Source organism: Somniosus microcephalus, chromosome 18 (assembly GCF_052327205.1).
Source record: "Somniosus microcephalus isolate GS21.2 chromosome 18, FLI_Smic_1.0, whole genome shotgun sequence".
Lineage (NCBI taxonomy): Eukaryota > Metazoa > Chordata > Chondrichthyes > Squaliformes > Somniosidae > Somniosus > Somniosus microcephalus.
The window spans coordinates 9,287,451-9,309,561 of record NC_141004.1 but is presented as its reverse complement, the minus strand read 5'-3'; the positions used below and the strand labels follow the sequence as shown (position 1 = coordinate 9,309,561).

At 48.5% G+C, this 22,111-nt stretch overlaps 1 protein-coding gene across 3 annotated transcripts in view; it reads left to right on the top strand.

Annotated features, from left to right (window-relative positions):
• Positions 1 to 22,111, top strand: part of LOC147105012 (RNA helicase MOV-10-like) — a 95,266-nt gene that overhangs the window by 43,032 nt on the left and 30,123 nt on the right. For all 3 annotated transcript variants that reach the window (XM_086011012.1, XM_086011011.1, XM_086011013.1), the window contains 4 exons: positions 4,117 to 4,293; positions 8,078 to 8,225; positions 16,860 to 17,021; positions 19,656 to 19,759. In XM_086011012.1, coding sequence (XP_085867138.1) covers positions 4,117 to 4,293; positions 8,078 to 8,225; positions 16,860 to 17,021; positions 19,656 to 19,759 — 591 coding nt within the window. The remainder of the gene's footprint in view (positions 1 to 4,116; positions 4,294 to 8,077; positions 8,226 to 16,859; positions 17,022 to 19,655; positions 19,760 to 22,111) is intronic.

Here is a 22,111-nt window from a genome sequence, read left to right as displayed (position 1 = left end):
CCTTCGACCATCACCCTCTGCCTCCTGCCACTCAGCCAGTTTAGGATCCAACGCGCCAAGGCACCCTGGATCCCATGGGCTCTTACCTTCTTGACCAGTCTCCTATGCGGGACTTTGTCAAAAGCTTTACTGAAGTCCATGTAAACCACATCCACAGCATTTCCCTCATCCACCTCCCTAGTCACCCCCTCGAAAAATTCAATCAGATTTGTCAGACATGATTTACCCTTGACAAAGCCATGCTGACTATCCCCGATTAATCCTTGCCTCTCCAAGTGGAGACTAATTTTGTCCCTCAGAATTTTTTCCAATAATTTCCCTACCACAGATGTTAGGCTCACTGGCCTGTAATTCCCTGGTTTATCCCTGCTACCCTTCTTGTATAATGGTACTACATTAGCTGTTCTCCAGTCCTCTGGTACATCCCCTGTGGCCAGAGAGGTTCTGAAAATTTGTGTCAGAGCCCCTGCAATCTCCTCCTTTGCCTCCCACAGCAGCCTGGGATACATCTCGTCCGGGCCTGGGGATTTATCCACTTTTTGGCCTGCTAAAACCGCTAGCACCTCCTCCATCTCGATGCTAATATGTTCAAGTATGTCACAATCCCCTTGCCCGATTTCTATGTCTGCATCGTCTTTCTCCATAGTGAACACAGATGCAAAAAATTCATTTAAAACCCCGCCTACATCATCTGGTTCTACACACAGATTGCCACTTTGGTCCCTAATGGGCCCTACCCTTTCCCTGGTTATCCTCTTGCCCTTAATATACTTATAAAACACCTTAGGATTTTCCTTTATTTTGCTCGCCAGTGTTATTTCATGGCCCCTCCTCGCCCTCCTAATTTCTTTTTTAAGTATGCCCCTGCACTTTTTATACTCCTCTAGGGCTTCTTCCGTCTTTAGTCTTTTGTAACTGCCAAAAGCCCCCCTTTTATTTCTAATGCATTTTTGTATCTCCCTTGTCATCCAAGGTTCCCTTTGCTTGTTGGTCCCACCCTTGACCTTTACAGGAACATGTTGGCGCTGTACTCTCTCTATTTCCCTTCTGAAAGTCTCCCACTGTTTTGATGTGGATTTTCCTATAAGTAGCTGCTCCCAGTCCACTTTGGCCAGATCCTGCCTTATATTAAAATCGGCCTTCCCCCAATTTAGAACCCTTATTTCCGGGCCGTCTTTGTCTTTTTCCATGACCACCTTAAATTTCACCGAATTATGGTCACTGTCGCCAAAATGCTCCCCTACTGATACTTCCACCACTTGCCCGGCTACATTCCCCAGAATTAGGTCCAGTACCGCCCCCTCTCTTGTAGGACTTTCTACATGTTGGCTCAAAAAGCTCTCCTGGATGCACTTTAAGAATTCTGCACCCTCTAAGCCTTTCACACTCTGACTATCCCAATTTATATTGGGGAAGTTGAAATCCCCCACTATTATTACCCTATTATTTTCACACTTCTCTGAGATTTGCCTACATATCTGTTCCTCTATCTCCCCCTGACTGTTTGGGGGCCTATAGTACACTCCCAGCAAAGTGCTTGCCCCCTTTTTGTTTTTAAGTTCTACCCATATGGCCTCATTTGAGGAACCCGCTAATATATCATCCCTCCTTACAGCAGTAATTGACTCTTTAATTAATATTGCAACACCCCCTCCCCTTTTACACCCCCCTCTGTCTCGCCTGAAGATTCTATACCCCGGAATATTGAGCTGCCAGTCCTGACCCTCCCTCAACCATGTCTCCGTGATGGCAACAATATCGTACTCCCATGTGTTCAACAACTTCAGTTCATCCACCTTATTTGCAAGACTCCTTGCATTAAAATAAATGCCTTCCAGCCCTGCCATATTCCCTTTTGCCTTCACATATTTGCTCTGCCTTCCCAGCTGACTTGTTTTTTCCTCTGTATTTGGCTGTAAATCACCCCCTACTATAGCTCCACTCTGTACCCCATCCCCCTGCCAAGTTAGTTTAAACCCCCCCCAGCAGTGCTAGCAAACCTCCCCGCAAGGATATTGGTTCCCCTCTGGTTCAGGTGTAAACCGTCCGACTTGTACAAGTCCCACCTTTCCCAGAAGCAGACCCAGTGATCCAGGAAACTAAAGCCCTCCCTCCTGCACCATCCCTTTCGCCACGCATTCATCTGTTCTATCTTCCTATTTCTATACTCACTAGCACGTGGCACCGGAGTAATCCAGAGATTACAACCTTTGAGGTCCTGCTCTTTAATCCTTCACCTAGCTCCCTAAATTCTTGCTGCAGGACCTCATCCCTCTTTTTACCTATGTCGTTGGTACCAATGTGGACCACGACCTCTGGCTGTTCACCCTCCCCCTCCAGAATGCCCTGCAGCCGCTCAGTGATATCCTTGACCCTGGCACCAGGGAGGCAACAAACCATCCTGGATTCACGTCTACGGCCACAGAAACGCCTATCTGTTCCCCTTACTATAGAATCCCCTACCACTATTGCTCTCCCACTCTTTTTCCCCCCTTCCTGGGCAGCAGGAGCACCCCCAGTGCCAGGAAGTTGGCTGCTGCTGCCTTCCCCTGGTGAGTCATCCCCCTCAACAGTATCCAAAGCGGTATACTTGTTTGAGAGGGGAATGGTCACAGGGGTCTCCTGCACTACCTGCCTGCTTCTATTGCTCCGCCTGGTGGTCACCCATTTCCTGTCTTCCTGTGCAGCCCTTCCCTGCGGTGTGACCAACTCACTAAACGTGCTATCCACGACCCTCTCAGCATCGTGAATGCTCAACAACCCATCCACCCGCAGCTCCAGCGCCTCAATGCGGTCTGCTAGTAGCTGCAGATGGATGCATCTCTGGCACACGTGGTCATCAGGGGCACCGGGGTCCCTGAATTCCCACATAGAGCAAGAGGAGCATATCACGGGGCTGGGCTCACCTGGCATGACCTTCCCTTTACTTAATTTAAATTAATTTACTATCACCAATTAAAATTATCTCTAAGGCGCTTGTATAGTCTACCAACAGTCTCTGCTACACCAGAAAAGACCCTAGTAACTCTAAACTACAGAGTTAAAGTTTAAAAAAGAGAAATACTCACCAACCAATCACTTACCTGCTCCCTGGTGACGTCACACACTGATTACTTTTTACCTCTCTCCCCGCTGCTGAGTTGGTAAGCCTCTGCTGGTCGCTGGTTTTTATACCGGGCTCCTCCTCTGCTGCTCCCGCTGCTCCGACTGGTCTCGGGCCTCTGCTGGTCGCCAGTTTTTATACCGGGCTCCTCCTCTGTTGCTCCGACTGGTCTCGGGCCTCTGCTGGTCGCCGGTTTTTATACCGGGCTCCTCCTCTGCTGCTCCCGCTGCTCCGACTGGTCTCGGGCCTCTGCTGGTCGCCGGTTTTTATACCGGGCTCCTCCTCTGCTGCTCCCGCTGCTCCGACTGGTCTCGGGCCTCTGCTGGTCGCCGGTTTTTATACCGGGCTCCTCCTCTGCTGCTCCCGCTGCTCCGACTGGTCTCGGGCCTCTGCTGGTCGCCGGTTTTTATACCGGGCTCCTCCTCTGCTGCTCCCGCTGCTCCGACTGGTCTCGGGCCTCTGCTGGTCGCCGGTTTTTATACCGGGCTCCTCCTCTGCTGCTCCCGCTGCTCCGACTGGTCTCGGGCCTCTGCTGGTCGCCGGTTTTTATACCGGGCTCCTCCTCTGCTGCTCCCGCTGCTCCGACTGGTATCAAAGTCTTACTCCACACATTACATATATCAAATACACTATCATTACAAGTTGGATAACTACCAGAGCATGTGAAATAATACGAATGTAAGGGTGTGCTGATGTATTAAGCCCAATATCTACCGCCCTAGTTATTCGACCAAGTTTTAGCATAGATGCATTTAAAGGGAAGCTAGATTTTGTAACCTTTAGAAGGCAGGAATCAGCCTAGTGAACCTTCGTTGCACTCCCTCTAAGGCAAGTATATCCTTCCTTAGTGACTGATTCTTCATGGTCCATTGAAAAATAGTTTATTTTTACAGAAATTTCACCAGGCAGCCTCTTCTCAGTCGACGGGCTGGGGGAGATTTGGTAAAATGAGAAACAATGGCCTTGTGTTAATCCTGATGATTAATGCTCTTGAATCCTTTCAATCCCTCCAGGCTTGTGGATGATTTTATAACGAACATGAAATTCAACATCTCGTTCACGTTTAACCGCTTCCCGTTACAAATGCAACACCGAGCTGCACAACTAGCGAAGGACAACAACCTCATGGATGTGCTCTTTCCGACTTTCTCTTTCGAGAAATGCATTCACCCTTTGGAAGGAAGGTTGATGTGAGTAAAACCAGCCGGAGCCACGGGCCGTGAATTGGGGGCGGGGGGCTGGTGGGGAGCGGCCTCAAGATTTGTCTGGCCTGGTTGACCCTTGTCTCGGTTCAGTGCGGCCTGGTTAGCGCCCACTCTGCTAGATTAATTCTATAATTTTTACATTCACCAGCTGCACTTTTATTGGCTGGTCTTATCCTGGCAACATGCTGAGTGGATGAAAGTCTCTGATGATCAACAGCAACAACAATTTGCATTTATATAATGCCTTTAACGTAGCAAAATGTCAGAAGGTGCTTCACAGGAGCGATTATCAAACAAAATTTTACACTAGAAGGAGATATCAGGAGAGATGATCAAAAGCTTGGTCAAAGAGGTAGGTTTTAAGGAGGGTCTTAAAGGAGGAGAGAGAGGTGGAGAGGTTTAGGGAGGGAATTCCAGAGCTTAGGGCCTCGGCAGCTGAAGGCACGGCCGCCAATGGTGGAGCGATGGAAATCGGGGTTGCTCGAGATGCCAGAATTGGAGGAGCGCAGAGATCTCGAAGGCTTGTAGGGCTGGAGGAGGTTACAGAGATAGGAAGGAGTGAGGCCATGAAAGGATTTGAAAACAAGGATGAGAATTTTAAAATTGAGGTGTTGCCGAACTGGAGCCAGTGTAGGTCAGCGAGCACAGGGGGTGATGGGTGAACGGGACTGGGTGCGAGTTAGGACACGGGGCAGTGAGCACAGGGGGTGATGGGTGAACGGGATTGGGTGCGAGTTAGGACACGGGGCAGTGAGCACAGGGGATGATGGGTGAACGGGACTGGGTGTGAGTTAGGACACGGGGCAGTGAGCACGGGGTGATGGATGAACAGGACTGGGTGTGAGTTAGGACACGGGGCAGTGAGCACAGGGGGTGATGGGTGAACGGGACTGGGTGTGAGTTAGGACACGGGGCAGTGAGCACAGGGGGTGATGGGTGAACGGGACTGGGTGCGAGTTAGGACACGGGGCAGTGAGCACAGTGGGTGATGGGTGAACGGGACTGGGTGCGAGTTAGGACACGGGGCAGTGAGCACAGGGGGTGATGGGTGAACGGGACTGGGTGTGAGTTAGGACACGGGGCAGTGAGCACGGGGTGATGGGTGAACGGGACTGGGTGCGAGTTAGGACACGGGGCAGTGAGCACAGGGGGTGATGGGTGAACGGGACTGGGTGTGAGTTAGGACACTGGGCAGTGAGCACGGGGTGATGGGTGAACGGGACTGGGTGCGAGTTAGGACACGGGGCAGTGAGCACGGGGTGATGGGTGAACGGGACTGGGTGCGAGTTAGGACACGGGGCAGTGAGCACAGGGGGTGATGGGTGAACGGGACTGGGTGTGAGTTAGGACACGGGGCAGTGAGCACAGAGGGTGATGGGTGGACGGGACTGGGTGTGCGTTAGGACACGGGGCAGTGAGCACAGGGGGTGATGGGTGAACGGGACTGGGTGTGAGTTAGGACACGGGGCAGTGAGCACAGGGGGTGATGGGTGAACGGGACTGGGTGCGAGTTAGGACACGGGGCAGCAGAGTTTTGGATGAGCTGAAGTTTATGGAGTGTGGAAGATGGGAGGCCGGCCAGGAGAGTGTTGGAATAGTCGAGTCTGGAGGTAACGAAGGATGAGGTTTTCATCAGCCGATGAGCTGAGGCAGGGTCGGACTCGGGTGATACGGAGGTTGGAAGTAGGCGGTCTTGTTGATGGAGCGGATACGTGGGTGGAAGCTCATCTCTGGATCAAACACAGCACCACGGTTTTGAACGATCTGGCTCCGCTTCAGACAGTTGCCAGGGTGTTTGCTGTCTCTGATGCACTAAACGGGTAATCCCGATGGAGAAAGCAGCAGATATGTTGGTTAACACAATGTACATTCATGCCCCTCCTCTCCCTCTCTTCAGTTCCATTGCAATCTTTTTTTTTAAAGCCGTCCCATCAGATGGAAGAGATGAATCTCCTGCTCTTCTTGCCCAACTCTTGGAGACATCTCCAGCAGTAAGGGACAGGAAGAGCCTTTCATCCACCAAATGCTGATCTGGAGATGTTGGCCATCTTGAAATTATGCCCTACCACAATACTTGGGATTCAGGAACATCCTTGGATCTACATTGGCTTGGCTGTGGGATGCACCCAACCCAACAGTCCTCAGATGCTTTGTTCCTTTCTCGTGTAATACTTGCAATCTTCTGAGAATTTTGTGTTCGTCCAATTCTGGCCTCTTGCACACCTGCCGCTCCCTTTGTCCCACCACTGGCAGCCGTGCCTTCAGCTGCCTGGGCCCTAAGCTCTGAAATTCCCTCCCTAAACCTCTCCGCCTCTCTACCCTTCTCGCCACCTCTAAGATACTCCTTAAAACCGACCTCTGACCAAGCTTTTGGTCACATGTCCAAATATCTCCTTTTCTGGCTCGGTGTCAATTTTTTTTTTGTCTGATATCACTCCAGCGAAGCACCTTGGAGCGTTTTACTATGTTAAAGGTGCTATATAAATCCAAGTTGATACCACAAGTGAGAGGTTATAACTATCAGGAAATATTGAACAGGCTGGGGCTCTTTTCTCTAGAAAAGAGAAGGCTGAGGGGTGACCTGATCGAGGTCTTTAAAATTATGAAGGGGTTTGATAGGGTAAAGTTAGAGAAGAAGATTCCACTTGTGGGGGAGTCCAAAACTAGGGCCCATCAATATAAGATAGTCACTAATCAATCCAACAAGGAATTCAGGAGAAACTTCTTTAACCAGAGAGTGGGGAGAATGTGGAACTCACTGGCCTAGATACTCCGATCACAGGCCTCCCGCGGGCGGAGGACTGCGATCTGGAAAAATCTGCGCCAAGACTGGAGGGCTCCCGGGAGGCGCACAATTCCGAGGCTGGGCCTCTCCAAACTGCCGGTGCGCAGGGCCCAGGTATCCCAGAGGCGCGGGCGGTTCGCAGCATCCCTGGGATCACATGGGCCATGGGGAGCCAATCAGAGAAGGGAATCGCCCTTTATACATTTGACAGGAAGACCTGTCAATCATATGACTAGAGATCAATGAAAAAATGACTTTAAATTACAATAAATTAAGTATTTTAAAGAAATTTTATTTTTTGGAAAAAAAAAATATTTTTTAACAGGCCTAAAAATAAACTTAACTTTCTTTAAAGTATTTTTAAATGATAAATCAGTGGAATTTTTTTTTTTTTTTTTACTTTTTTCAACTCTTATCCTGGTAAAAGCAGGCCGTACGCAGGAATTGTAAGGGTTTTCTGCGGGCGGAGGGTCTCCAAAAAGCGGAACTCTCCGCCCGCAGAGGCCCTTCTCCAGGGCAGCCGGAGGATCTGTCAAGAGCTTTCTTGACAGATCGGAAATGCCGGTTTCCAGCGCTTGCGCAGTGCATGCCTGAAACCGGCATTTCTGATGTCCCTACGGGTGAGTGCACAGCGCGTACCCACCCGTAGGGATCGGAATTTCTGCACCACTATCACAGGGAGTGGTTAAGGCGAATAGTATAGATACATTTAAGGGGAAGCTCGATAAACACATGAGGGAGAAAGGGATAGCAGGAGATGCTGATAGGGTGGGAGGAGACTCGTGTGGAGCAGAAACACCGTCACAGACCCGTTGGGCCGAATGGCCTGTTTCTGTGCTGCAAACACTGTAATTTGTCTGAAGGATTGAAGACTTGACGGTGGGGAGATTGCGGTTGTGTTTTATTTCTTTCGAAACCTGAACATAGAACCTGATGGTCATTTATTTCCGTGTGTTAATGTTTTAAAAACATTTTTTGTTAAAGACTTTACGACCGGTCACTTGAGCATAATCCCGAACAGGCCAAAGCCGTCAGTTGCATCGTCGCGGGGATCTCCAGACCTGCCCCATACCTCGTGTTCGGTCCGCCGGGAACTGGGAAGACCGTCACCATTGTGGAAGCTATAAAACAGGTACCGAGCGCCACTTCTTCCGTGCGCAGGTCTCGAACTTTCTGCCTGGAGGTGGAGGAAGCTGGGAAGTGAATGACGGTGATTCCGCCTCCTGATGCTAGGATGCCCAGTCTCCTCCCATTGCTCTGATCAAGGGACACGAGCTGCACCTTGTTCTTTGCGTTTGTCTCGATTTTCCCCCAATCTCAGATGGAAATGCGATCTGTCTGAAGGGACCTTTTGGAAGGGACATCCCGGCTTTGAGTGGCCATCGGGAAATCTCTGAATTTGAAGCCGAACGCCAACCGTTTTACTCCTCGAGTAGTCCCGCTCTTTCCACTTTCTTCCGCCTGTTGTGATGCAGTTTAGCACGTCGATTGTTCAGATCTCACGCAGGTGATCAGCATTCTGGGGTCAGGACCAGCGATCCCTCTAACCTGCACGAGCGAGCATCTCTTCTGCCGGTGCCGCGCGGCCCAGCCCGGGACCGGCTTGTCCAACGTGAAATTTCACGCGTGCACGAAACTGAATGGACCGCGCACCAAAAAAAAAACAAATTAGGGGGATCATTGGTCAGGACCTGTGTTTGCGTGTCACGATCACCCGCTGTTTGCTCCTTTACCAGTTAGCTGTCGATTTCACAGATGTTCTGAAAGCGGATGATGTGGCAATTTGTTTTCCAAAATGCCTATTGTTGAAAAGGGATGTGACGACGTTCATGTGTTTGCACATCTGGGGAAATCAAAATTTCAACATCATTTCCATCCTTGAGGGATCTCGATTCTCCTTCCATCCTCTGCTGTTATACTGTAGTGTCTCTTACCGTTGTGCATTAGTTTCTATATTAATATCATATAAGTTCCCTCTTTGCTCTGACCACTTTTTTGACTGAGAGTTCAGAACATCCTTACCTAACAAAATCTAGTAGGCCATTCAGCCCCTTGAGCCTGTTCTGCTATTCAGTTACATCACGGCTGATCTGTATCTTACCTCCATCCACCCGCCTTGGTTTGTTGCCTCCCTGGTGCCAGGGTCAAGGATGTCACTGAACGGCTGCAGGGCATTCTGAAGGGGGAGGGTGAACAGGCAGAGGTCGTGGTTCACATTGGGACCAACGACATAGGTACGAAGAGGGATGAGGTCCTGCAACAAGAATTTAGGGAGCTAGGTAGCAGATTAAAGAGCAGGACCTCAAAGGTTGTAATCTCTGGATTACTCCCGGTGCCACGTGCTAGTGAGTATAGGAATAGGAGGATAGAGCAGATGAATGCATGGCTAAAGAGTTGGTGCAGGAGGGAGGGCTTTAGTTTCCTGGATCACTGGGCCTGCTTCTGGGAAAGGTGGGACTTGTACAAGTCGGACGGGTTGCACCTGAACCAGAGCGGGACAAATATCCTTGCGGGGAGGTTTGCTAGCACTGTTCGGGGGGGTTTAAACTAAAATGGCAGGGGGTTGGGAACCTGAGCAGGGAGACAGAGGAAAGGAAAACAGGGATAAAAGCAAAAGATAGGAAGGAGAAAAACAAAAGTGGCAGTCAGAGAAATCAACGGTGTAAATCAAACGTGGCCACAGTAAATAATAATTCTAATAGGTTTAAGAGCGTTAAAAAAACAAGCCTGAAGACTTTGTGTCTTAATGCGAGGAGCATTTGTAATAAGGTGGATGAATTGGCTGCGCAAATAGAGGTAAGCGAATACGATTTGGTTGGGATTACAGAAACGTGGCTCAAGGATGGCCAAGACTGGGAACTCAACATCCAGGGGTATTCGATATTCAGGAAAGATAGGCAAAAGGGAAAGGGAGGTGGGGTAGCATTACTGGTTAAAGAAGGGATTAATACAATTGTAATGAAGGATATTAGCTCTGATGATGTGGAATCTGTATGGGTAGAATTGAGAAATACTAAGGGGAAAAAAACATTAGTGGGAGTGGTATATAGACCTCCAAACAGTAAGGTGGAGGTTGGGGATGGCATTAAAAGGGAAATTAAAGAAGCGTGCAATAAGGGCACAGCAGTCATCATGGGTGACTTTAATCTATATATAGATTGGGCCAACCAAATTAGTAACAATACTGTGGAGGAGGAATTCCTGGAGTGTTTATGGGATGGTTTCCTGGACCAATATGTCGAGGAACCAACCAGAGATCAGGCCATCTTAGACTGGGTATTATGTAACGCGAAAGGATTAATTAGCAATCTTGTTGTACGAGGCCACTTGGGTCGGAGCGATCATAATATGATCGAATTCTTCATTTAAGATGGAGAATGAAGTAGTTGACTCGGAGACAAGGGTCCTCAATTTAAATAAAGGAAACTACGATGGTCTGAGGAGCGAGTTGGGTAGGATTGATTGGGGAATGGCGCTCAAAGGGTTGACGGTGGATAGGCAATGGCAAACATTCAAAGATCGAATGGATGAGCTACAGAATTTGTTCATCCCAGTTTGGCATAAAAATAAAACAAAAAAGGTGACTCAACCGTGGCTAACAAGGGAAATTAGGGATAGCATAAGATCCAAGGAGAGGACATATAAATTGGCTAGAAAAAGCAATAATCCTGAGGATTGGGAGCAGTTTAGGAGTCAACAAAGGAGGACAAAGGGATTAATTAAGAAAGGGAAAATAGAATATGAGAGTAAGCTATCAGGGAACATAAAAACTGACTGTAAAAGCTTTTATAGATATGTGAAGAGAAAAAGATTAGTGAAGTCAAGCGTAGGTCCCTTGCAGTCAGAATCAGGGGAATTTATAATGGGAAACAAGGAAATGGCAGACCAACTAAATACATACTTTGGTTCTGTCTTCACAAAGGAGGACACAAATAACCTCCCAGAGATGCCGGGGAACATAGGGTCTGATGAAAGAGAGGAACTGAAAGAAATCAGTATTTGTAGGAAAATGGTGTTAGGAAAATTGATGTGACTGAAGGCCGATAAATCCCCAGGGCCTGATGATCTACATCCCAGGGTACTTAAGGAAGTGGCCCTAGAGATAGTAGATGCATTACTGGTCATCTTCCAGAACTCGATAGACTCTGGAACGATACCCATGGATTGGAGGGTAGCTAATGTTACCCCACTATTCCAAAAAGGTGGTAGAGAAAAAGCGGGGAATTATAGACCGGTAAGCCTGACATCGGTAGTGAGGAAAATGCTAGAGTCTATTATAAAAGATGTAATAGCAGAGCACTTGGAAAGCAGTGACAGGATCGGACAAAGTCAACATGGATTTACAAAAGGTAAATCATGCTTGACTAATCTACTGGAATTTTTTGAGGATGTAACTGGTAAAATAGATAAAGGAGAACCAGTGGATGTGGTGTATTTGGACTTTCAGAAGGCTTTCGATAAGGTCCCACACAAGAGATTATCGTGCAAATTTAAGGCACATGGGATTGGGGGCAAGGTATTGACTTGGATAGAGAACTGGTTGGCGGACAGAAGGCAAAGAGTTGGAATAAACGGGTCGTTTTCCGAGTGGCAGGCAGTGACTAGTGGGGTACCGCAAGGATCGGTCCTAGGACCCCAGCTGTTCACAATATATATTAATGATCTGGACGAGGGAATTGGATGTAATATCTCCAAATTTGCAGACGACACAAAGCTGGGCGGGAGGGTAAGCTGCGAGGAGGATGTCGGGAAACTCCAGTACGATTTGGACAGGTTGGGTGATTGGGCAGAAACATGGCAAATGCACTATAATGTGGATAAATGTGAGGTTATCCACTTTGGTGGCAAAAACAGGAAGGCAGATTATTATTTGAATGGCAATAGATTGGGAGAAGGGGAAGTGCAAAGAGACCTGGGTGTCCTTGTGCACCAGTCGCTGAAGGTAAGCATGCAGGTGCAGCAGGCGGTTAAGAAGGCAAATGGTATGTTGGCCTTCGTAGCAAGAGGGTTCGAGTACAGGAACAAGGATGTCTTGCTACAGTTGTACAGGGCCTTGGTGAGACCGCACCTTGAGTATTGTGTGCAGTTTTGGTCACCTTACCTGAGGAAGGACGTTCTTGCCATGGAGGGAGTGCAGCGAAGATTCACCAGGCTGATACCTGGGATGACAGGAATGACGTATGAGGAGAGATTGTGTCGATTGGGCTTATACTCACTGGAGTTTAGAAGATTGAGAGGGGATATCATCGAAACCTATAAAATTCTGTCAGGTCTGGACAGACTAGATGCAGGAAGGATGTTTCTGTTGGCCGGGGAGTCCAGAACCAGGGGTCATAGTCTAAGGATAAGGGGTAAGCCATTTAGGACTGAAATGAGGAGGAATTTCTTCACCCAGAGAGTGGTGAACCTGTGGAATTCTCTGCCACAGAGGGCGGGGGAGGCTAGTTCATTAAATATATTCAAGAAAGAGTTGGATATATTTCTTGAGGCTAAAGGGATCAAGGGATATGGGGAAAAGGCAGGGACAGGGTACTGACTTTAGATGATCAGCCATGATCTCATTGAATGGCGGAGCAGGCTCGAAGGGCCGAATGACCTACTCCTGCTCCTATCTTCTGTGTTTCTATGCAACCCTTAATACCCTTACCCAACAAAAATCTGTCCATCTCAGTTTTGAAATGTTCAATTGACCCCTGGCCTCAACAGCTTTTTGGGGGCGAGCGTTCCAGATTTCCACCACCCTTTGTGTGAAGAAGTGCTTCCTGACATCACCCCTGAACGGCCTGGCTCTAATTTTAAGGTTCTGCCCCCTTGTTCTGGACTCCCCCCACCAGAGGAAATAGTTTCTCTCTAGCTATCCTATCGAATCCTTTAATCATCTTAAACACCTCGATTAGATCACCCCTTAATCTTCTAAACTCGAGGGAACACGAGCCCAGTCTGTCCTCATAATTTAACCCTTTTAGCCCCGGTATCTTTCCGGTGAATCTGCGCTGCTCCCCCTCCAAGGCCAATATATCCCTCCTGAGGTGCGGGGCCCAGGACTCTGCGAGTGTGACTGAAAATCATGACAACAGGAAGGAGGTGTGTGGACAGGGTGTCCGTGACCTACAGATTTTAATAACCAGTAGATACTTGAAATGTTGATCTGAAATGTCACTTCTCATTGGTGTAAATTTGGCAATTAGATTATTTGGAGCAGATGACAGGTCGATGGGAAGAATTTCTTGAATCTTAGATACTTCCCAAGATCTCCGCAGTCATATTAAACTCCAAAATTGAGCTACAAGAAAGAACTTGCATTTCTATAGCGTCTTTCACAACCTCAGGACGTCCCAAAGTGCTTTACAGCCAATGAAGTACTTTTTGAAGTGTGGTTACTGTTGTAATGTGGGAAACGCGGCAGCCAATTTGTGCACAGCAAGCTCCCACAAACAGCAGTGTGATAATGATCAGATAATCTGTTTTTTAGTGACGTTGATTGAGGAATAAATATTGACCTGGGACACCGGGGAGAACTCCCCTGCTCTTCTTCAAAATAGTGCCATGGGATCCTTTGCGTCCACCTGAGAGGGCAGACGGGGCCTCGGTTTAACGTCTCATTCGAAAGACGGCACCTCCGACAGTGCAGCACTCTCTCAGTACTGGCACCGGGAGTGTCAGCCTAGATATTTGTGCTCAAGTCTCTGGAGTGGGACTTGAACCCACAACCTTCAGACTCCGAGGCGAGAGCACAACTAGTGAGTCCTGTGGTGCCAAAAAGTCAAATAAGAACATTTTCGGGGGGCGGAGGAAAATGAGGAAGGTTGGGCGAAATGGACCCCCCTCTTCTCCCCCATTCCGAGATTATCGTGCTTTCTGTGTTCACAAACCCTTCAGGAAATACGACACTGTTGTTTAGCACAATTACTGACACAGCTCCTAGACAAAGCTTTTGCGGACAAGTATTTAGAATTTTGCCTCGCGCGACTCAACCAGTGACACTAAATGACTGTAGATATCGCCCTAACGTTTAGAAACAAAATACGATTCAACTTCTCCTTTTTGCAGACTTCTTCTTGGTTTAAAAATAAAAATGAGGCCAACGTAAGTATATTCTGAAATGTAAACACAAACTCAGGCGGCCTCATTTACTTAATTTTTAAAAATGTAAAGATGTCACTGCGAATGATCGCTTATCCAAGGTTGGAGGGAGCAGGTACCCCACACTTTGTCAATCCCCGTCTCTCTCCCCCCCGCCCCCCACTGCCCCGCAGCCGTCGACCAGTTCAAACTTCCTGTGCAGCTTCCTGCAAAGCTGGCGCTCGTCGCCACTGCACTGGTTCAGCTGTGCCCTGCCTTGTGACGTCAGTCCAGTGCTCATTCGAGCAAGCTAGGTTCGAACACTCGCGCTGCTTGTGCAGTGAGCCCTGATCACCTTCACACTTCTGTTTCTGTGAATCTCTGGGTAGAGCTTGCGTTCGGAGCAGGTGACCCAGATGCCGCAAGATATTTTTAGGAAATTGAACATTTCTGTCGCGGCCTCAATAATTCTTTTTTAACTTGCTTCAGGCACTAGAGAACGTGCACAAAATGATTTACAAGGATGATACCAGAACGGAGAGGTTGTAACTATCGGGAAAGACTGAACAGGCTGGGGCTCTTTTCTCTAGAAAAGAGGAGGCTGAGGAGGTGACCTGATCGAGGTCTTTAAAATTATGAAAGAGTTTGATAGGGTAGACATGGAGAAGATGTTTCCACTTGTGGGGGTGGGGTGGGTGAAGAGCAAAACTAGGGGCCATAAATATAAGAGAGTCACTAATAAATCCAATGGGGGATTCAGGAGAAACTTCTTTACCCAGAGAGTGGTGAGAATGTGGAACTCGCTGCCACAGGGAGTGGTTGAGGCGAATAGTACAGATACATTTATGGGGAAGCTGGATAAACACACGAGGGAGAAAGGAATAGAAGGATATGGTGCTGGGGTGAGATGAAGAGGAGTGGGAGGAGGCTCGTGTGGAGCATAAACACCGGCACGGACCACTTGGGCCGAATGGCCTGTGTTTTTGTGCTGTAGATTCTGTGCTTTAGAATGCTCTGTAGGACACGAGTTACATTATTGATCCAGTTTTTCTAAACGGTTACAGTAGCATATTGCAAGCATATTTAATCTTTGAAAATAATAGTTATATTTCCCTATTGGGGAGTGCATCTCCCGTCAGAAGGGAAGGTCTGTTCAACTCCTTTATGACTCATTTAAATGATCTCACCTTCCACCTTCCAAAGTATGAAAGGCAGGATTGTATTAGACTCCTAGCCCTTCCTAAAAAGCAACCAATAAAATGCCATATGATCATAAAGAACAAGGACGGACAGGAAAAGTCCCTCTGGTCCATCCAGCCTGTTCCACACAATTGTGATACCTTGTCTATCACAGATATACACGCTCCACCCCACCCCAAACCGTGTGATCTCCTGGGAGAGGAGACCCCAGGCCAATTTGGGGGTGAAAAAATCTGGGAAATTCCTCTCCGACCCCCCCCCCGACAGGCGATAAAACTAATCCAGGAGACCCCTCAGGCCCTGATCATTCTCTGCAGCACCTACCTTTTGTACAGCGTGATCTCCGCCAGAAACGGGCCCAGCTCTCGCTCAAAGGACTTCACACCTGTGCCTCTGTTAAAGCCAAGGATCCCGTATGGTTTTTTTTTTTATCAATAGAGGCAAGGAGTACAAAAACCAAGGAAGTTATGGTAAACCTTTTATAAATCACTGGTTAGACTTCAGCTGGAGTATTGTCCAATTCTGGGCACCGCACTTCAGGATGCCCAGGTCTTGGAGAGGGTGCAGAGGAGATTTACTAAAATGGTATGAGGGAATTCAGTTATGTGGAGAGACTGGGCTTGTTCACCTTGGAGCAGAGAAGGTTAAGGGGGAGATTTATTAGAGGGTTAAGCAGCGCCTCGATTTCAAAATTCTCATCCTTGTTTTCAAATCCCTCCATGGCCTCGCCCCTCCCTATCTCTGTAACCTCCTCCAGCCCCACAACCCCCCGAGATATCTGCGCTCCTCTAATTCTGCCCTCTTGAGCATCTCTGATTATAATCGCTCAACCATTGGCGGCCGTGCCTTCTGTTACCGAGGCCCTAAACTCTGGAATTCCCTGCCTAAACCTCTCCGCCTCGCTACCTCTCTTTCCTCCTTTAAGACGCTCCTTAAAACCTACATCTTTGACCAAGCTTTTGGTCACCTGCCCTAATTTCTCCTTATGTGGCTCAGTGTCAAATTTTTTGTATTAAAATACTCCTGTGCACGTTAAAGGCGTTCTATAAATACAAGTTGTTGTTGTGTTCAAAATTGAGGGGTTTGATGGAGTAAATGGGAGAAACTGTTTCCAGTGACAGGAGGGTCAGTAACCAGAGGACACAGGTTTAAGATAATTGGCAAAAAAAAACAGAGGTGAGATGAGAAGAATTGTTTTTACGCAGCGAGTTGTTGTGATCTGGAATGCGCTGCCTGAAAGCAGATTCAATAACTTTCAAAAGGGAATTGGATAAATACTTGAAAAGAAAACATTTTCAGGGCTACAGGGAGCAGGGGGAGTCGGGCTAAATCGGATAACTCTTTCAGAGAGCCGGCACAAGCACGATGGGTTAATGGCCGCCTGCTTCTGTGCTCTATCGTTCTATTATTACCGTTTTTTACTGAGAATCTTTCAACTGCTTCGGACTTTGTGACGCTCCAGCCCTCTCAGCGGTTGTGTTTTTTTATTGGATTTGACTCTCAGGTGCTGCGCTGTATCCCAACAGCCCATATCCTCGCCTGTGCTCCGTCTAACAGCGCCACTGACTTGCTGTGCCAGAGAATCAAGAAGCACGTGGATAAAAGGCTCATTTACCGCCTGAACGCCAAGAGCCGGAGCTGGGACACCATCCCTTTGGAGGTGCAGGTAGGTCTTGCCTTCCGTTCTTCAATGCTGCTCCTCACTAAATGCAGAGTTTCCACTTGTAGAGAGAATCCAGAACTAGGGGACCATAAATATAAGATAGTCACTAATAAATCCAACAGGGAATTCAGGAGAAACTTCTTTACCCAGAGAGTGGTGAGAATGTAGAACTCGCTACCATGGGGAGTGGTTGAGCCGAATAGCAGAGATACATTTTTTTTAAATTCGTTTATGGGATTTGGGTGTCGCTGGCAAGGCCAGTATTTACTCCCCACCCCTAATTGCCCTTGAGAAGGACAACTGAGTGTCTTGCTTTCAGAGGGGCCAACCACATTGCTGTGGGTCTGGAGTCACATATCGGCCAGACCGGGTAAGGACGGAAGATTCCCTTCCCTAAAGGACATTAGTGAACCAGATGGGTCTTTACGATAATCCGGTGGTTTCATGGTCGCCATTACTGATGCACACATGAGGGGGAAAGGAATAGTAGGATATGCAGATGAGGTTAGGTGAAGGTAGTGTGGGATGAGGCTCGTGTGGAACAAAGATGGGAGGGAAAGCAGTGAGTGAGGAGGACATAAAAAACCTGCAAAAGGACATAGACAGGCTAAGTGAGTGGGCAGAGATTTGGCAGATGCAATATAATGTTGGAAAGTGTGAGGTTATGCACTTTGGCAGAAAAAATCAAAGAGCAAGTTATTATCTAAATGGAGAGAAACTGCAAAGTGCTACAGTACAAAGGGATCTGGGGGTCCTGGTGCATGAAACACAGAAGGTTAGTATGCAGGTGCAGCAGGTGATCAGGAAGGCCAATGGAATCTTGGCTTTTATTGCAAGGGGGATGGAGTATAAAAACAGGGAAGTCTTGCTGCAGTTATACAGGGTATTGGTGAGGCCACACCTGGAATACTGCGTGCAGTTTTGGTTTCCATATTTAAGAAAAGATATACTCAAAACTGAGATGAGGAGAAACTTCTTCACTCAGGGGGTAGTAAATCTATGGAATTTGCTACCCCAGAGAGCTGTGGAAGCTGCAACATTAAATAAATTTAAAATGGAGAGAGACAGTTTCCTAGCAGATAAGGGAATTAGGGGTTACGGGGAGAGGGCAGGGAAGTGGACGTGAGTCTAGATTTGGATCAGCCATGATCCTATTGAATGGCGGAGCAGGCCCGAGGGGCCGTATGGCCTACTCCTATTTCTTATGTTCTTATAAACACCGGCATAGACCAGTTGGGCTGAATGGCCTGTTGCTGTGCTGTAATTAATATTGAGTACGTAGGGTAAGAACGAGTGGCATTTCCAGCCCTGGTTCTGCCTCGCCCAGTCCCAAGTGTTGGATTAATTCAGAAGAGAGGCACGTGAATAAAACAATTCTGTTCCTGATTTTAGCATTAAATTGGCAATCTCCCAGTGAGGACGCGGCACTGCTGGTGAGGGAATGAGAAAATGTCACACTGGGGCTGTAGGGGAGCTCTTCTGAGGTGGTGACTGAAGCACATTGTCACTGTAGAAGAGGGAGCTTTACTCTGTATCTAACCCGTGCTGTACCTGCCCTGGGAGTGTTTGATGGGACAGTGTAGAGGGAGCTTTACTCTGTATCTAACCCGTGCTGTACCTGCCCTGGGAGTGTTTGATGGGACAGTGTAGAGGGAGCTTTACTCTGTATCTAACCCGTGCTGTACCTGCCCAGGGAGTGTTTGATGGGTCAGTGTAGAGGGAGCTTTACTCTGTATCTAACCCGTGCTGTACCTGCCCTGGGAGTGTTTGATGGGACAGTGTAGAGGGAGCTTTACTCTGTCTAAACTGCACTGTTTGTTCAAAGTGTTGAAGTGTTTTAAGTTAGTTTGTTATTTTCCACCCTTGCTCTTCTGTCTCCCATCGCTCGCCATCATCCTGCAGCTGCGAGGGGACCTTCAAGTCCCTGCCTAATAGCGTGAAATCACCAGGTGGCGTATTGTATTAACCCGTTACCAGCCTCTTTCTCTACCGCATTATAAAGCAAAAAGAAAGACTTGCTTTTCTACAGCGCCTTTCACGACCTCGAGACATCCCAAAGCGCTTTACAGTCAGTGAAGTACTTTTGAAGTGTGGTCACTGTTTATAATGTAGGAAGCAGCTGATATGAGCACAGCAAGCTCCCACAAGCAGCAATGTGATAATGACCAAATAATCTGTTTTAGTGATGTTGGTTGAGGGATAAATATTGGCCCAGGACACCAGGGATAACTCCCCTGCTCTTCTGTGAAATAGTGCAGTGGGATCTTTTACGTCCACCTGAGAGAGCAGACGGGGCCTCGGTTTAACGTCTCATCCAAAAGACGGCACCTCCAACAGTGCGGCACTCCCTCAGCACTGCACTGGGAGTGTCAGCCTAGATTCATGTGCTCAAGTCTCTGGAGTGGGACTTGAACCCACAACCTTCTGACTCAGAAAAAAGAAAGACTTGCATTTGTATAGCGCCTTTCATGACCTCAGGATGACTCGAGCGCTTTACAGCCAATGAAGTACTTTTGAACTGTAGTCACTGTTGTAATGTGGGGAAATGCGGCCGCCTGACTCGAAGGCAGGAGAGCTACCGACACCTTCGCGTTCAGCCACGCTCCCCAACTAATACCGGACTGTTCTTTCTGTCAGGAGTGCTCGAACTGGAATGAGTCTGAGAGGAGTTATGAGTTCCCGTCGAAAGAGACGCTGAAGCAATACCGTGTCATTTGCGCCACGCTGGTAACGGCTGGAAGGTAGGTACTGAACATAGTGTGACCCGCGGTGAACTTTCATAGAATCAGAGAATGATGCAGCACAGGAGGAGGCCATTCGGCCCATTGTGCCTGTGCCGGCTCTTTGAATGAGCTCTCCAATTAGTCCCACTCCCCCCTGCTCTTTCCCCAGAGCCCTGCAAATCTCTCCTTCAAGTATTTATCCAATTCCCTTTTGAAAGTTACTATTGAATCTGCTTCCACCGCCCTTTCAGGCAGCGCATTCCAGATCACAACAACTTTCTGCATTTTAAAATTCTCCTATCTCCCCTCTGGATGTTTTGTCAATTATCTTCATCCTCTGGTTACCGACCCTCCTGCCAGTGGAGACAGTTTCTCTTTATTTACTCCATCAAAACCCCTCATGATTTTGAACACCGCTATTAAATCTCCCCTTAGCCTTCTCTGTTGTAAGGAGAATTTTAATTTTAATACCTTATGCAATCTCGGCTTCTCGAACTGAATCCTCTCCTGTGGTGAGTACCAGTCAGCATAGAGCAGGCCTGTACTGGCAGTGACTGCTCCCCAATCGCTGGCCTGTCATCAGCTGACATCCTGGGCATCAGTGCAGCGCGTTTACCTGCCTCACTGCCCACTGTGGACCGAAGCAAGGCCCAACCGTGAACCCTCCCCTCCCCTCCCGAACTCCACAGTGTATTAGTGAGGGATGGAAAACTGGCAGTGATTGCAGGTTGAGTGGCTGTTCCTCGCCACAAAACCCACCCAGTCTAATCCCACTCTTCCCCTCACTCCCCGTATCCTTTAATATCCCACCCAGTCTAATCCCACTCTCCTGCTAACTCCCCGAACCCTTTAATATCCCACCCAGTCTAATCCCAATCTCCCCTCACTCCCTGTATCCTTTAATATCCCACCCAGTCTAATCCCACTCTTCCCCCTCACTCCCTGTATCCTTTAATATCCCACCCAGTCTAATCCCACTCTTCCCCCTCACTCCCCGAACCCTTTAATATCCCACCCAGTCTAATCCCACTCTTCCCCCTCACTCCCCGTATCCTTTAATATCCCACCCAGTCTAATCCCACTCTTCCCCCTCACTCCCCGTATCCTTTAATATCCCACCCAGTCTAATCCCACTCTCCCCCTCACTCCCCGTATCCTTTAATATCCCACCCAGTCTAATCCCACTCTTCCCCCTCACTCCCCGTATCCTTTAATATCCCACCCAGTCTAATCCCACTCTCCTCCTTCACTCCCTGTATCCTTTAATATCCCACCCAGTCTAATCCCACTCTCCCCCTCACTCCCCGTACCCTTTAATATCCCACCCAGTCTAATCCCACTCTCCAGGTGTCAACAACAACTTGTATTTATACAGCGCCTTTAACGTAGTAAAACGTCCCAAGGTTCTTCGCAGGAGCGATTATCAAACAAACTTTGACACCGAGCCACATAAAGAGATATTGGGACATATGAGCTAGATTTTTAGGAGCGTCTTAAAGGAGGAGAGAGAGGCGGAGAGGTTTAGGGAGGGAATTCCAGAGCTCGGGGCCCAAGCAGCTGAAGGCACGGCCACCAATGGTGAAGTGATTAAAATAGAGAATGCGCAAGAGGCCGGAATTGGAGGAGCGCAGAGATCTCGGAGAGTTGCGGGGCTGGAGGAGATTACAGAGATAGGGAGGGAGGCGAGGCCATGGAGGGATTTGAAAACAAGGTTGAGAATTTTAAAATTGAGGCATTGCCGGACCGGGAGCCAATGTAGGTCAGCGAGCACAGGGGCGGTGGGTGAACGGGACTTGGTGCGAGTTAGGATATGGGCAGCGAGCACAGGGGCGGTGGGTGAACGGGACTTGGTGCGAGTTAGGATATGGGCAGCGAGCACAGGGGCGGTGGGTGAACGGGACTTGGTGCGAGTTAGGATATGGGCAGCGAGCACAGGGGCGGTGGGTGAACGGGACTTGGTGCGAGTTAGGATATGGGCAGCGAGCACAGGGGCGGTGGGTGAACGGGACTTGGTGCGAGTTAGGATATGGGCAGCGAGCACAGGGGCGGTGGGTGAACGGGACTTGGTGCGAGTTAGGATATGGGCAGCCGAGCTTTAGATGAGATCAAGTTTACGGAAGGTGGAAAATGGACGCCAGCCAGGAGAGTGTTGGCATAGTCAAGTCTCGAGGTAACGAAGTTCTTGATGAAGATTTCATCAGCAGATGAGCTGAGGCAGGGGCGGAGACGGGTGATGTTATAGAGGTGGAAGTAGGTGGTCTTAGTGATGGAGAGGATATGTGGTCGGACGCTCATCTCGACACCAAGGTTGTGAATAATCTGGTTCAGCTTCAGACAGTTGCCAGGGAGAGGGATGGAGTCGGTGGCTAA